Here is a 15,406-nt window from a genome sequence, read left to right as displayed (position 1 = left end):
GACACAAGCTTTTCTGTATTTTATCTGACATTGGTTACTGATAACGCTAGTCCCCTGCCCTGCCCCAACAGCTGCCTACTACTTTTTCTGACTTTTGTCTTTTTCAAATTAGTTGTTTCCACAATCTTTGAGGAACTTAAAAAAATCTGTTGCGTTCTAATTAGAACTGAACTTAATTTCTATACTAATTTTGGAAAGAGTGGCGTTTTTGTTTTCCAAGTAATGATACAGCTTTTCATTTGTTATATTATTTTCTGTCCTTCTCGAAGACTTTTTTCATTTGGTCTTTTTCTTGAAAAATTTATTTCTTAATATGATAGTTCTGGGGGCGCCTGGGTGGCTCAGTTGGTTGGGCGACCGACCTTGACTCAGGTCGTGATCTCGCAGTTTGTGAGTTCCAGCCCCGCATCGGGCTCTGTGCTGACAGCTCAGAGCCTGGAGCCTGCTTCGGATTCTGTGTCTCCCCCTCTCTTTACCCCTCCCCTGCTCATGCTCTGTGTCTGTCTCTCAATAACAAATAAATGTTAAAAAAAGAAAAATGACAGTTCTGGTTGCCATACTTGGATTTTTCCCATTTGCTTTTCTAGATGCTTATTCTAATACAGAAAATTCTAGACAATTTTGTGTATCTGCCATTTGAGTGTATTCTCTTCCTAGTGGTCACAGCTTGTTATTAAAACCTCTTGAGCTTTGTAGGTATATATATAATCAGGAAAAAATAATTTCACTTTTGATGTTATGCCAATTTTAAACTTTTATTATCTGTTAATGCTTCTCCAAGACAATCTGGGCTAACAGATAACCCTGTTTTGCTGATTTCAACTGAGGTGACGTTAGTATTTCCCCTATTTTAAGTTTTTAAAAAATCTACATTGGGCATGGCTATTGGATTTTGTAAAATACTTCTAAGTGTCATGCTTATAGGCTTTTTCTGCTTTAATTTTGTGATGAAATGAAATGTTAATACATTTCCTGATATCAGCACACACTTGCATCTTTGATCAGTGTTTTATTCTGTTAATAAATTACTGGATTTTGTTTGCTGATAATAGAAATGTACCTAAGGCAGGTTTTCTTCCATCTTTCATTATTGTGATCATTTCAATATTGCTGAGAAATGGGAATACTTGCAACTTTTCCAGGTAATCCTGTATTTTAAAATTATGATAGTTTCAAGGAGAAAGAAATCATTCATAATTACACTATCTTAAATTACTCACAGCTTCTGCTGTTTTGCCATAAACCCCCTTGTGGTATTTGTCAAAGTCTGCAGCCCCTCAACAAATTTCACAAGGAATCTACACCCTCGACAACCCCCCCCTTTTTTAAAGTTTTTAATTAATTAAATTTATTTATTTATTTAAAGAGAATCCCAAGCAGGCTCTGCACTGCCAGCACAGAGCCTGACACAGCGCTCGAACTCATGAACCTGAGCTGAAATCAAGAGTTGGACGCGTGGATGCCTGGGTGGCTCAGTCAGTTGGGCGTCCGACTTCGGCTCAGGTCATGATCTCACAGCTTGTGAGTTCAAGCCCCCCGTCAGGCTGTGTGCTGACAGCTCGAGACTGGATCCCGCTTCAGATTCTGTGTCTCCCCCTCTCTCTGCCCACCCCCCCCCCACTCTCTCTCTCAACAATAAACAACAAAGAAGAGTTGGACGCTTAACCAACTGAACCACCCGGGGGCCCGAGGAATCTGCACCCTAAACAGGGGCACGTGCTGCCCTTCTGAATCCCCAGATGGAGGGTGGGGTAGTTCTTATACAGCCTTGTTACCCTCCTCCCTCAGGGAAAGGCTGTCATGTTCACTATACAACCTGGGGGGCACTATTCACATTCAGTCATTGTGCCTATTCGTAGTTGTTACAACTTCCCAACAGATGTCAGTGGAATACCTTGGCGAAGGGGCATCAGTGAGCCATGACTCCCTTCCAAGACCGGCTGAAGTCACTTGGGATCCTCAGCTAGTGTTGGCACGAAAAAGGACCTGTGCCATGTCGGGGTATTTGAGAGCAGCTATTTTCATCTGTGCCTTTGCCCCTTGATCCTGTTGCCAAACGACAAACGTCAAGCTCACTCCCAATATCCCCTCTACTGGTAAGGTTCTATTTCTTAAGCAGAATGGTGGTTTCAGAGGTGTTCGTTTTATTATTAATTTATGTACATGTTACATATATTCATTTTGAATGCTTTGATACAATAAATAAAAAAGGAAAGCATACATATACAAATAAGAATGCCATTACCATGGGGAAGACCTTGAATCTGCTTAAGTTTTTCTTCAATTAGCCTATTCGTAAATCTCAGTACTGTAACTATTATTAGTTCGCAAACATGTCACAATGAACCTCCAGCCTTGATGCTCGGGTTATAAAGCATTCTCCCGTTAAAGCATTTAGAAAGAATAGTAATGCTTTATTTTTTTTTAAGATCGCTTTAGACACTAGGGCAATTTTTCTATTGAAACTTGTTACAATTTGTACTTGCGGGACAGGCGTGATGGCAGGCTATTTCTTCAGCCTGTCTCTAGAATCTAAAACAGCCACTGGTTGGCAGGAGTTTCTTTCAGAAAGCTAATACATAGACACTCGAACATAACTAGCTGCTCTTGGCGGTATCCAAGAGACTTCAAAATTTCCGCTTAGTTGGAAAACTTAAAACCCGACCTTAAAAATGACGTTTGGGTGCAGGATCTCCTTGAGGTGTCAACCCCATGACAGGGACTGCTGGCTGTGCTTGTGGTCGTCCCCCACGGCTTCCTCAGCAGCGAGTCCTGAATTGGCCTGTGGCAGCCAGAATAAAGCCTATTGTTTCCTATTCTCTTCGTGGCTAGTAGGATCAAGTGTCTTAAGTTTGCATTGATAAGCCTACGTGATGTAACTTTGTGAGAAGCGTTGCTAAAGGAAGCGGGCAGAAATGCTGACAGGAGGTTTCTAGCGAGCAGCTGTCTGCGACCAGGACGTGGAAGCCACATGTTGAGAACGGGGAGGACCAACGTAGAAGGGACCTGGATTCCGGACCCTGTAGTGTCACAGCAGCCCTGCATGGCCTTCCGGACTTTTATATGCACAAGAAAATAAACATCTCTCTTGTTTAAGTCACTACTGTTTCGGGACACAGCCACACTAATATATAATGCCAAATCTGAGTCTAACGTCCTTAACCTAAGAAGTGGACGCAGTGGCAAGTGACATCTACTGCTAAGATGACGGAGGGTGGAAGCTGTTTCCTCACAGAGAACATCGTGTGTCACAAGCGGATATTTTACGAGGTGCTTAACTCCATAAATATTTGACTTCCTGACGGTAAAGCCTGCAAGTGCACCTATGGCTTTGGAAAGAAGCATCAAGAACATCAAAAAGTAACTGCCTTTAGACCAGCTTAGGATGCAAAATGACTGAAGTCCCTTCCCATAAGCGAACTATAACGAGCAATTTAAACAAAACAAAAATGGTATGTTTTATTTACAATACTCAATGCATTTTACAAAGAACATATTTGCATTCCCTAAGTCTTTTGGAAAGTAATTCCAGTTTGTGCAATGAGTTTACAGTAAAGTCTTAAGATATCTCTTAGACATCTTAAACCTAAATTCTCAATTTTGAGAGATATTTCACACTATGTTAATAGAGGACTGCTTTTAATTAAGAAAAACTAAACTCTGTAGTTAAATATTGCCCTTCAATTATTTTTAACCCAAATACAAACTGGACTAGCCTATGAAATAATACCATTAGATTTGGATAAATTATTTTCACTGTTCCCCTCCCCTCCCCAAATGCATGCACAAAGTAAACATGATAAATTACATTAACAACATTTTATTTCAACACTTTTTTTGGACTCTCTCAACTATTGTTTTGCTCAAGGTGGGGTCGGATAGGTAGAATTCCAGTCTGGGGAAAATCCTAAACCCTGCTCCAGAACAGGAAAGGATTTGCAGTAAGTATGCGGACTCCAGCCAGGATTAGAGAGATTTTTTGAGTAGGTTCTTTTGCTAATCAGAACAAGGTTCCACTTCAGGCCTGACAAAGCCTAAAGAGATCACTTATTTCCCTATTAACAGTTTGGGGAGCATCTAATCCAAGCCTCCAAAGGACAATAGGCTCCTCTCTCTCCTCTTCTCCCTGAATCACTACCTTCATTTTAGTGCCTTCTGAGGTTGATGATGGAGAACAGTTCCTATGTTCAGATTCCAGAAACTAACTGGATGCCATATAAAGATCTTCTGGAACAGGTAAAAAGCACTGAATGACACTGTAATTGTGCAAGAATTTTCACCTCATGCATATGGAAGAAAAGAAACGTATTAATTTATCATTCATAGCTGCCATCTTTTAAAACATAAAATCCATGTACTGGCTCTTGAGCTAGAGAGAAGAGACAGAGGCATCTCCACGCTGGCCCCACCTGCTTAGCAATGTACTACAACTCTCCTCAAAAGTCAGGGTCTCAAACACCCACCGTGGGGGGTCATACAGAAGATACTAAGCTGGAGAAATAAAGTCCAACATTGGACATGGCTGACAAAATTCTAAGACAAAGAAATGGTGAGGTAGAGTTGAGAGAGTTCAACTGAGTTTTCTGAGCACAGATCTTTTGGCACATTCTAAAATCGTACAGACCCCTTCTCAAATTCTCTCTTGTGACACCTTTACAAAGTGCTGGCAACTTAGGAGTCCTTGGATCTATTGAGGAAACTTCTATGTAAAGCTAACAGAATAAAGTCATTTGAAGAAACGAACTCCTGGCAGTTTAGCTAACTTACCCCAGTGTTGAAGCAAATAAAAACAATGCTATCCATTTGCTGAATTTATTTAAACAAATCAATTTAGAAATATCATAGAATTAAACAAAACTTCTGACATGTAAACATACTGCCATGTTCCTGAAACAGATGTTAACACCTGATAAAAGTTAATAACTGCTTGTTAGGAAAGCTGTCCATTAATAAGGCCAGTCTTCAGCAAAACTAAAACCATTTTGTTTCTTTAGCTTTCCCAGTATGACAATGCAATACTATCAAAGCACAATCAGATATAATAAAGACAAGATTGGATGGACAGATCGGTACCATTGGTTACGCTGTTAAACAGTTTCGTTCTTGGCGCCACATAAAAACGAGCCAATCACATCAAATAAATCATGGCTTTTTTTTCTTTATCACAACTCACTAAGTGATGTTAATTATGGTCCTTGTCAAACACGTTTGGTAAAGGCTATTTACAGTGTACATGGCTGAGCATGCACTATTTATAGGTACAAAGATGCCTGCCAGTTTATTACAAGAGAATTACACAGTGCCTGAAAATGGTGAAGCATCTCACACGTCATTTAAATCAATAGTTTCAAGCAGAAAACGTTCCTTGTTTGACCACAATTGCAATAATTACATGAAAATTCTTATAAAAACACGAATCTCCCTCAAGAAATTGATGCATATTCTACGCACTATAGGTTAAGGCAGTAAAAAAATGTATTCCTGATAACTGGAGGTCTTGACAATGTCAATTAAAGCTGTCTGACTCTAGTTTTTCATTCTCCATCATATACTCAAAGTTCTGTCTGCATAACTAATTCGTGAAAGATTTCACTTCTAAAGTCGGAAATGGATTAGCAATGAAGAAGATCTGACGTTGGGAAAAAGTAACTGCTAAGGAAAGGGGAAAACGTTAAGTCGGACTTTGCCTAGAAGTTTTCAAATCCTAAACAAGAGCATTATTTGTGAGTCTGAGCCTTAAAAGTATAAAACAAATACATATAGTTTACCTTTCTTAATTTAAAATATACTGAACTTTGAACAATTCAAGTAATAATGTAAGACTATCAAAAATAACTTCATAAGCCATACAAGCATCAACTGCATGTTCAATGTTTTAATTAAGAACTTTTTAAAAATTGTAAACTAAACCATGAGTTTAGTTAACAAATGATAAATGACCTTTTATTTGCACTTGTGATTCCTTTAATACAAATTGCTACCAACATATATGTAAAGATATGGCAGATTATGCATTTGATCAAAGCACTTTGATTTAAGCATAAAACAGATTCAAATGGTTTTAAGTTCCGTGCATAAGATCCAAGAGGCCGCCTACCAATTTGTAGGCAACCCTCTTTCTAATCAGAATCCTTTATTCCTCAGCTGCAGATGAGACAGGGCACAATCTGTTGTAAACAGGGCACTGCTGTAAAACCAGGGTAATATTCTTAAATTAAGATCGTTCTTGTTCAATTGAAAAGACTTTCCCCAAGTGTCTTCCAGCACTGTAGTATATTCTGCTGACCTCTTAATTTCATAAATTAACTTTCCTTTGATTCCATTTTTATGGTGGTTGTTTTCACAGTTTTGTTTTAAAAATTGGTTTAAATTTATATAAAACTCTGTACATGTTCACAAATTATTGCATAAACAGCATAATCTTCCAGACAGTGTTTACAAACACATGTCCAATGCAGGAAAAATATATTCACGTTTCCCGTCTGGCTTTTTTCTTCTTTTTTATTTGTTTGGGAGATTCCCAGCTAGTTTCAGACTTGGCTAAGAGGAAAAAAAGAAAGAAAAAACAGGAGAAAATACTGTTATGTCTCAAAAATATCAAAGTACCATCAATGAAAACATGCTTTGAAATCCACTAATGACTCTTCAACCTTTATGTGTAACTTCTCAAGTCCCAGTCACATGTTTTTAGGTTATTCTATGGCTACCTTCCCCTTTTCCTTTGAATGCCAATGTATTATTTTGTTTAATCACATGAAAAGTACTTCACCGGTTTTGATCTAGAAAACCCATCATTTAACATGGCATTACCCATCTACATAATGAAAGTGAAAATGGGCAAAATGGATACTGAAGGTAGCTAAAGGGAGGAAAAGGGGACAGAAGGCACAGGACAATTCACAGCAGTCCCAAGAACATGTGCACAGAAAAAGGGAGGGACCAGATGGACAAGGGCATGTCTCAAGCCCTCCGCTGTCTATGTCCCTGGACACCCAGTCTCTCCTGGGGTGATTTCAGCCTCTTGACCCTCATAACTGACTGAGGTCCACAAGATGCCAAGGAATCTAGCCTGTGCAAAGGAAGGAAGGGCTGCTCTATTAATCTCTATCAGACTTCCAAGATTAGAAGTCTAAATATTTCAGACTTCTAAGAAATTAACTTTTATATAAATAGTACAGAAAACATACAAAAGAACTAAAAAGGAGAATTACTTACTCTGTGAAGGAGGCACACTATTTTGCTTAGTATTTGACTTGGATTTATCTGTTTCTTGTAGCATCGGTGGCACTTGGGAAGAGCTTTTGTCAGAATCACTTTTTGATAAAATAACAGATGGCTCGGTAGAAACAGCAGGTGGAAGAGTCTTGATAGGCTATTTTGGAATAAAATTACCTTAAATTCCTCTGTAAAAAGTTTCATATAAAATTAAATATCAAAGTAATACCAAGAGGCTGCTGAGGAGCAAGTAAATACTTAAAATGATTTCCAAAGAATTTACTAGCAGAAGGGCTACAACTCGTGCATGCCCTCTAGTGGCATAACCAAATAAACGTTTACCTACAACATCCATGAATAGAGGTGGAGAGAAAAAGGGATGAAAAGCACAGAATTACCAGATGTTTACTGAATCTCAAGCAGGAGCGAATAATTCCATTTTCATGAACTTTTATATTTTCCTGTTCATTAGAAACAGGACGATTTGATGTTTCAGTGATTCAGTGGTTTGTCCACTTCTCACCAACTCTCAACTCCTTGAAACTTTTTCATGTGAAAGACAAAGAAAATAGCTCCCTTCTGAACTCCCAGTAGGTGATACCACCCCCTTCTCTGCTTCTGGAGATGTAAGGGTTACTCAAACAGAGCAGCAACAGCTTGCTTCCCATGCAAGGGCAAAGACAGCCCATGCAGTCTATGCTAGCCTACAACACTAGCAGACTAGGACTACTAGTCCTTCTCCATGAAAGTAAGTAGTAAAACTCATGTTCAAATCTTCAGAGTTTTATCCATTCTGGCAGTGAAATCATAATGTTGAGGGCCTAGACTCTTACCGCCTTGCTTCTCCTCTCCAGCCTGGAAGCAGAAAGGAGGCAAATTAACTGATTTGCCTCAGTGAGGCCTAACTGTTAATGGACGGTCAGGAGAGGCAGTATTTGGAGCGCCTGGAGGCTGGAACAGACGAGCAGGAGGTCAAGTCACCCTTTAGCTTTGCTTACAAATCCTGATTCTGAATATCGGAACAAGGGTAAGAAACATCACTATGTTTCTCTCGCCTCTCATTCTTCCAGGCTCTCTGGGTGTAAGAAAGCTCAATGGAAAAGGAAACAAGAGGAAGCTGTGTGCACCCCAGAAATTACTAGGATCCCTTTCTTCTATTTTAGGTATCTGAAGCTGCATTTGTCTTGGTTGGTTCAGCTTTCTTAATGTTCTATTTACTTCATACCCAAAAGTTTTAGTACTTATTTCCAGTATTCTCCCCTCTATTCTCTCACTTAATCTATGTTAAGTCACAGAGGGACTCAAATAGTCTTTACAAGATGGCTTCTGAAAATGACTTTCTAACAACTACAACATCAAAATGTCAAATGACCTTCTGCAACCCTATTATTAAACCTACGCATGTACTGAGATTGCAGCCTTTCATCTCAAAAGGGAATTTTCCTCTTAGGGAATTAAAATCCAAACAGGAAGTATGGTTAAGATTTTATTTTAGTACAAGACTGTTACAAATTTCTTTTAGTGGTAACACAGGTTTTTGTTTTTGTTTTTTTTTTTAAAGATTTTATGTTTAAGTAATCTCTATACCTACAACCTTGACATCAAGAGTCACATGCTCTACCAACTGAGCCAGCCAGGCATTCCTGTAACTCAGGTTGTCTAAAGCTGTTTCATTAAATATGTATGTTCCACAAAGGCTGAGATTGTTTTTTTGTTTTTTTTAAAAGTAGGCTCCATGCCCAATGTGGGGCTTGAACTCACGACCCTGAGAACAAGAGTTGGATGTTCTACTGACTGAGTCACCCAGGTGCCACAAAGGCAGAGATGTTTATGTTTTGTTCTTTGATATATCCTTTGAAATAGCGTGTGGCCCATAGTAGGTTCTCAACAAGTTTTTTGAATGTGTATATAAATGAACCGTGAAACTCTAGTATACGATTTCATATATTTGTATATAACTTACCTTATGAGAAATCAGATTAAAATTTTTCTTAAATGTTTGTTTAGTTTTGAGAGAGAGACAGAGCGTGAGCAGGGGAGGGGCAGAGGGAGACACAGAATCCAAAGCAGACTCCAGGCTCCGAGCTGTCAGCCCAGAGCCCGATGTGGGACTCGAACCCATGAACTGCAAGATCATGACCTGAACCGAAGTCGGACACTCAACCGACTAAGCCACCCAGGCACCCAGAGAAACAAGATTTTAAAAAGCTATAATCTTTATGTCACTGGCTTAGACCTTTTATAAAATGGTCCTTTCTGATACCTCAACATTTTCTACCAATAGCACATATTTCAAGAATCTGTCCCCAAAATGTACATAAATGTCCCATTTTGAGAGGCTGGATCACAGTCCTATTATATATTATGCACTGGCTTTTATGGAAATGCAACCAGCTGCATTTTCTCTAGCAATCTATCCCTTGTATGTCTAGATACTTAACAGGAGAAAATACAGTCCGGTGGTTCTGGTCTCACCACTGATAGTTCTGCAACTTGGGACAAGTTATTTAACTTCTCCAACCTCATTTATATAATAGATCTCAGCTTTCTGGGAGGTTGTTTTGAGGGCTAAATTAGTGTCTTTAAAATGCTTAGCACTTTAAAATAGTGATTAGTAATGCTTAGCACTCAGTACTTCGATAAAATATGAGTTATGGCACAATTTTCAAGTCATCAAAATTTTACTCCTTAAATATTAAAAAACTTACCTGGCTATTTTTGATGAGTGCTTCAGCTGGATCACTAGTGCTTATGGTCTTCAAAGAAAAAGCTTTTTCCTGTTTTGGACGGACTTTAGAGGTATTCACTGGAAGCTCTTCTCTAATCTCTTTTTCTAATTCTTCCGTGTCCTACAGAGAAGAGTAGTCATTAGATGATATGAATCACTTTTTTACTAATTAAAAATCTACTTGGTTGGTGCTATTAATGTCCAAAAGATATTCCAAGAAAATAATTTCACGTCAGTAACTGTCCAAATGGCTTAATAGAGCATATAAAAACAATTGTTCGGGGCACTTGGGTGGCTCAGTCAGTTAAGCATCCCACTCCAGCTCAGGTCATGACATCACGGTTCACAGGTTCGAGCCCTGAGTCGGGCTCTGTGCCGACAGCTTGGAGCCTGGAGCCTGCTTTGGATTCTGTGTCTCCCTCTCTCAAAAATAAATAAACATTAAAACAATTTTTAAAACAATCATTCAAAGATTTAAAATACACAGGTACATTTGGAACAGTCATCATCCCTGCTTTCTCCAGGGACTTAAATCAACTGTGAATTAAAAAACAATACACTCCCATCTTCAAATGCAAACCATTCTAATTTACTAAACGAATTCAAACAAAATAAACTAGAATTTTTTTCTTTTAAAAAAGCACAGTTAATCAGGTGATACTTGAACTAAGTATACTTTAGAAATAACATTTCACTTAATGACTTCTTCAAGGAACAAAATATTTGTACCTCAGTGCATTCTGTAGGTAAGTTAGGCTTACCTAGTAGAAAGGACAGTTCAGTTCTGGCCTGCTGCAGTCTGCCTGCGCAATGTCAAGGACAAATCATTTAGTTTCCCTTTAGCTTCCTCAACTATAAAATGAAATGTGCCTAGATAATTTCTAAGGTCCTACCTAAGCTTTAACATTTCTATTCTTAGGCCTTTGGACTTTAAAAAAGTTTCAAAAAATACTTCTACAGCACATTACATGCTTAGATATGTGAAATAAATATGAGCTAGAATATGTTAAATAGGACCATCGTCGTTAATTGTATTGTTCTTTAGCAAACACATACATATAAACACCTGGCTAGGATGATCTTGAAAGTCTTCTTCCAATACTGATTATTTTATAAAACTTGTTCAGGATGGTAGTTGAGTTTAGACAATAATTCAAAATTTTACTGTGAATTTAAATTGAATGAGTAGCTTTGGGTATGTGTGTAAGATTTACAATCTGTGCAAAATTAACGTGAAGACATCTCAGTTACTTCCATCCTAAGCTGCACTATAACTAACGGTAAAGAAGCCTGCCAACCACATACCCACAATTAAAAAGAACAAATGCCAAAATGTATTACAGATAGGATGCTATACACTATGTACCTGACACAGAATTTTATGGATAGCTCATTTAATTCTCAAAGCAGCTATGCAGTTAAGTCACGTGTGCAAAGTCAAACAAACAAAAACAAGTAGTAAGGCAAAACTGAAATGTGAGTACAGATCTGACTCAAAAGCCCGTATACTTACTTCTCACTGTATTTGAAAACAGACCAAACATTTGAAAAAGGAGTATCAGAATACCAAAATAATGTTCACAAGTTCATGACCTTTAACCAGTAAACTGAAATTTACAGATTACATCTATCCCACAAAACTTCTTTTAAAAGGAACTCACCTAATCCACAAAAGAGAAAATAACAGGCTAAGTAAAGGCTATCCTAGAAATCACAGAAATCTAAGAAAAGTTTGGCTAAATAGATTTCAGACAATATCACTAACAAAAGGTAACTGTCAATAACATTTCTCATAAACTAGCTCAGCTAAGAGAAGCACTCCTATTAGTTTTTCATATCCATTGATCTCAGTCACGTTAACTTTACTAGTGAGAAAAAACGAATACTGAAAACAGATTGGGGTCATTTATAACAGGTCACGTTTCCCTCAACAAAAATTACCAAACCCGTAATTCCTTAAAAACCCATGCAGCAACTTTTCCCAAAGAGAACAATAAATAGGAAAATTCTTTGTAGGCTATCTTCCAGAAACTCTGGCTATCTCCTACATTTAAAGGAATAAAAACAATTAGTCACATGGTTGTAAGTAAGGAACAAGATTTTCTAAGTTGTAAGGTAATGGTGATGGAACTTTTTCAAAGAGAAACCCATGCAGACTTCTAGTAACCTAGTGTGTTTGAAATTGTAAGAACTTTGTTTTCATCTATATTATAATCTAAACATTTTACCCAAATAGGAAAGACCAATGAAGAAGGAAAATGTAGGGGTGACATAAATAGAAAGTTTCTGTTAGAAGCCAGACGAAAAGGGACTAAGTGAAACTGGGTGCAAACGCAGGGTAAGGTTCTGCCCAATTGTTCTAACTGTGCTAAAATTCCTTTTTTAAAAATTGTATATGCTTTTTTTAAAAAAGTTTACTTATTTCAAGAGAGAGAGAGAGAGCAGAAGCAGGGGAGAGGCAGAGAGAACGGGAGAGAGAATCCAAGCAGGCTCCGTGCTGTCAGTGCAGAGCCCGACACGGGGCTCGAACTCACAGACTTTGAGATCATGACCTGAGCGAAACCAAAAGCTGGATGCTCAACCAACCAAGCCACCCAGGCGCCCCATAACTGTGTTAAAATTCTAATTTGCTAAATCCCAGTTACTCAAAAGAAGTTTCTGTCTGTGAACAACACTGCATCTCCTTTTCCATTCCACCCTAATATAAACCAAAATGCATCTAATTTAATTTATTTACCTTGGGGTTTACACCTTTGGTAGGATTGTTCCCCCCTTCAGTACGATTTTTTCAGAGCAATACAGTTTTATTATGGTAGGATATGTAAGATCTTTAAAAGATTCTGTGACTTTTCGAATACTTTGCAAGTAAACCCGAGAGCTCATATTGTGCCTTTTATCTCTACGTATACCTTGGATCTGCATGTTCTTTTCACATTTCGGCAGTAGGTGCTTTATGAGTCACATCTGTTGTTTTGATGCCCTACCTGTGCAGGAGAGTTCTCGTCACCTTGCTTCTTCTTTTTCTTTTTTTTCTTTTTAGATTTCCCAGTTGGAAGAGCTCCCTCTCCCTTTTCCTTGTCATCATCTGAAACCTGATGTTAAAAGCAAAAGTATTAAAGTGAACCAATTGGTTAAGTTTTCATTATTCAGAAATTATGGCATAATCTCATTCATTAGGCTCAGTCTTTATCTCGTAAATTCTAAGCAAGAATTAGTAAGGAGTAATAAAATGGATCTAAAATTATGTATTAGAAAAGAACAAAGTAAAGAGAACTTCATTCTCCTATTGTCTACGATAGACCACTTTTTTTTTTTTTTTTTTTTTTACATCTTTCATCACTCACTGCAAGACAAATTAGAGGGCTGTGCAAACCTTGGTTTTTAAAACTCACTGGATAGGTAATTCTGTTTTGTTTCAGAGTTTAAATGCAGCACTATGTGCAATAAAAATGAATTTGACTCTGCTAAGAGAAAGACAAGCTCCAGAGTAGGAGAAAATATTTGCAAACCACATATCCAACAAAGGATTTGTATCTAAGACTACATAAAGAAAATTCAATAGTAAATACTCCAATTAGAAAATGTGCAAAAAATATGAACAGACATTTCATGAAAGAGGACATACAGATGGCAAAGAAGCACATGGAAAGATGTTCAACATCATCAGCTATTAGGGAAATGCAAATTAAAGCCAAGATGAGTTCACTACATTCCTATCAGAATAGCTAAAATAAAAAACAGTGATGGCAGCAACCGCTGGCAAGGATGGAGAGAAATATGATCACGCATTCATTGTAGGCGGGAACGTAAAGTGATACAGGCACTCTGGAAAATAGTTCAGCAATCTCTTAATATATTAAATATGCAACTACCATACAACCCAGGATTATACTCCTGGAAATTTATCCTAGAAAAAGGAACACTTATGTTCACACAAAAGCCTGTACACGAATGCATAATAGCCGCTTTATTCACAACAGTGACAAGCGAAGAACAATCCTAATGTCCTTCAACAGGAAAACAGTTAAACAACCTGGGGCATATCCAGACTATGACTACTAAGAAGTAAAAGAACCAAGTAATGATACGTAACAATCTGGATGAGTCTTTAGAGAATTATGCTCGGTGAAAAAAACCCCAACAGTACAAAAAGGCTGCATGCTATATTATTCTATTCCTAGAACATTCTTGAAATGACAAAATTATAGAGATGGAAACAGATTACTGGTTGCCAGGGGTTACAAGGGGGTGGTGACAGGAAAAAAGAAAGGGTGGCTATAAAAAAAGGGAAACATGAGGGATCCTTACAGAATGGAAATGTTCTGTATCTTAATTGCATTAATGCCAATATCCTAGTTGTGATACTGTATTATAGTTTTCCAAGATGTTATCACTGGGGGACACTGGGTAAAGAGTACAGAGGATTTCTCTGTATCATTTCTCACAAGTGCTTGTCACTCTAAAGTTACCTCAAAATTAAAGGTTTAATTTAAAAAAATTGATTTTGAGTGGTGCCTGGGTGGCTCAGTCAGTTACGTGTCAGACTTTGGCTCAGGTCATGATCTCCAGATTTGTGAGTTCGAGCCCTACGATGGGCTTTGCACTGATAGCGTGAAGCCTACTTTGGATTCTCTGCCGTCTTCTCTCTCTGCCCTTCCCCCACCAGTGTTCTCTCTCAAAAATGAACATTTAAAAAAATTGAATCTGAGATGGAATGTCACTGAAAACAACATTCTGCATGATTAAAATAGTGAATTAGAACTGTTAAACTGGTATCCATAAGATCCTTTCAAACATACCATGAAGTTGACTTTTCTATGAAAAAGTGCTTTTTGTGTCTTCTGCACAGATGAAAGCCAAGATTCCTAGCCTACCCTTACAGGACGAGATGATGGGGTGACTACTATTTGTCTGCTCAGCAGCACAGTCATTAGGATGATTATGGAGGTCTCATGAACCACCAAATAGTTCACAGAAATTACTAGCAAATGGAAAAACAAAACCCTATACAAACTTAGCTAAGAGATTTTCAGTCCAAGTTGGTTGCCAGCTGCGGAGAAACCTCCACAGAAGTTTTCACCACAAGCTCACAGTGATTAAAACACCACGTGCAAAAATGCACCCTCTGAAGGATATTCAGGTCCCAAGGACTCTGGGCAGTCTGCTTCTTAGCCAATTAAAATCCAACCATAAAGGAAATATAGTTCCTCATGCCTAAACACTATTTTTGTTTATGGGGGAAAGGCTGAAACCAACTCCATACCATTTTTAACTCCTATGAAAGAACTTTTGACAAATTTATTGTAGACTAATTGAAAGTAAAAGAATTACTGATAAACTTAAAATTCCTTTACACGCCCTCTCCCGATCCCATTCCCACACTACCTCCCCTAGGGGTAAACCATTTACCATGAACTTCTTTCATGTCCATTCCATCAAGTTTTTTATAAATTCAGGTGTGTT

The 15,406-nt window shown here is 38.0% G+C and overlaps 1 protein-coding gene across 5 annotated transcripts in view; it reads right to left on the bottom strand.

Annotated features, from left to right (window-relative positions):
* Positions 1-3,433: 3,433 nt before the first annotated feature.
* Positions 3,434-15,406, bottom strand: part of MTDH (metadherin) — a 57,383-nt gene continuing 45,410 nt past the window's right edge. For all 5 annotated transcript variants that reach the window (XM_060610986.3, XM_060610988.3, XM_060610989.3 and 2 more), the window contains 4 exons: positions 12,928-13,035; positions 9,924-10,064; positions 7,216-7,372; positions 3,434-6,540 (listed from right to left, as the gene is read on the bottom strand). In XM_060610986.3, the coding sequence (XP_060466969.1) occupies positions 6,470-6,540; positions 7,216-7,372; positions 9,924-10,064; positions 12,928-13,035 (477 nt within the window). In that variant the 3' untranslated portion in view covers positions 3,434-6,469. The remainder of the gene's footprint in view (positions 6,541-7,215; positions 7,373-9,923; positions 10,065-12,927; positions 13,036-15,406) is intronic.

The sequence above is a fragment of the Panthera onca genome, chromosome F2, assembly GCF_046562875.1.
Source record: "Panthera onca isolate mPanOnc1 chromosome F2, mPanOnc1 haplotype 2, whole genome shotgun sequence".
NCBI classification, from domain to species: Eukaryota; Metazoa; Chordata; class Mammalia; order Carnivora; family Felidae; genus Panthera; species Panthera onca.
Note: the sequence above shows the minus strand (reverse complement) of the source record. Positions and strands in the feature narration are given on the sequence as shown.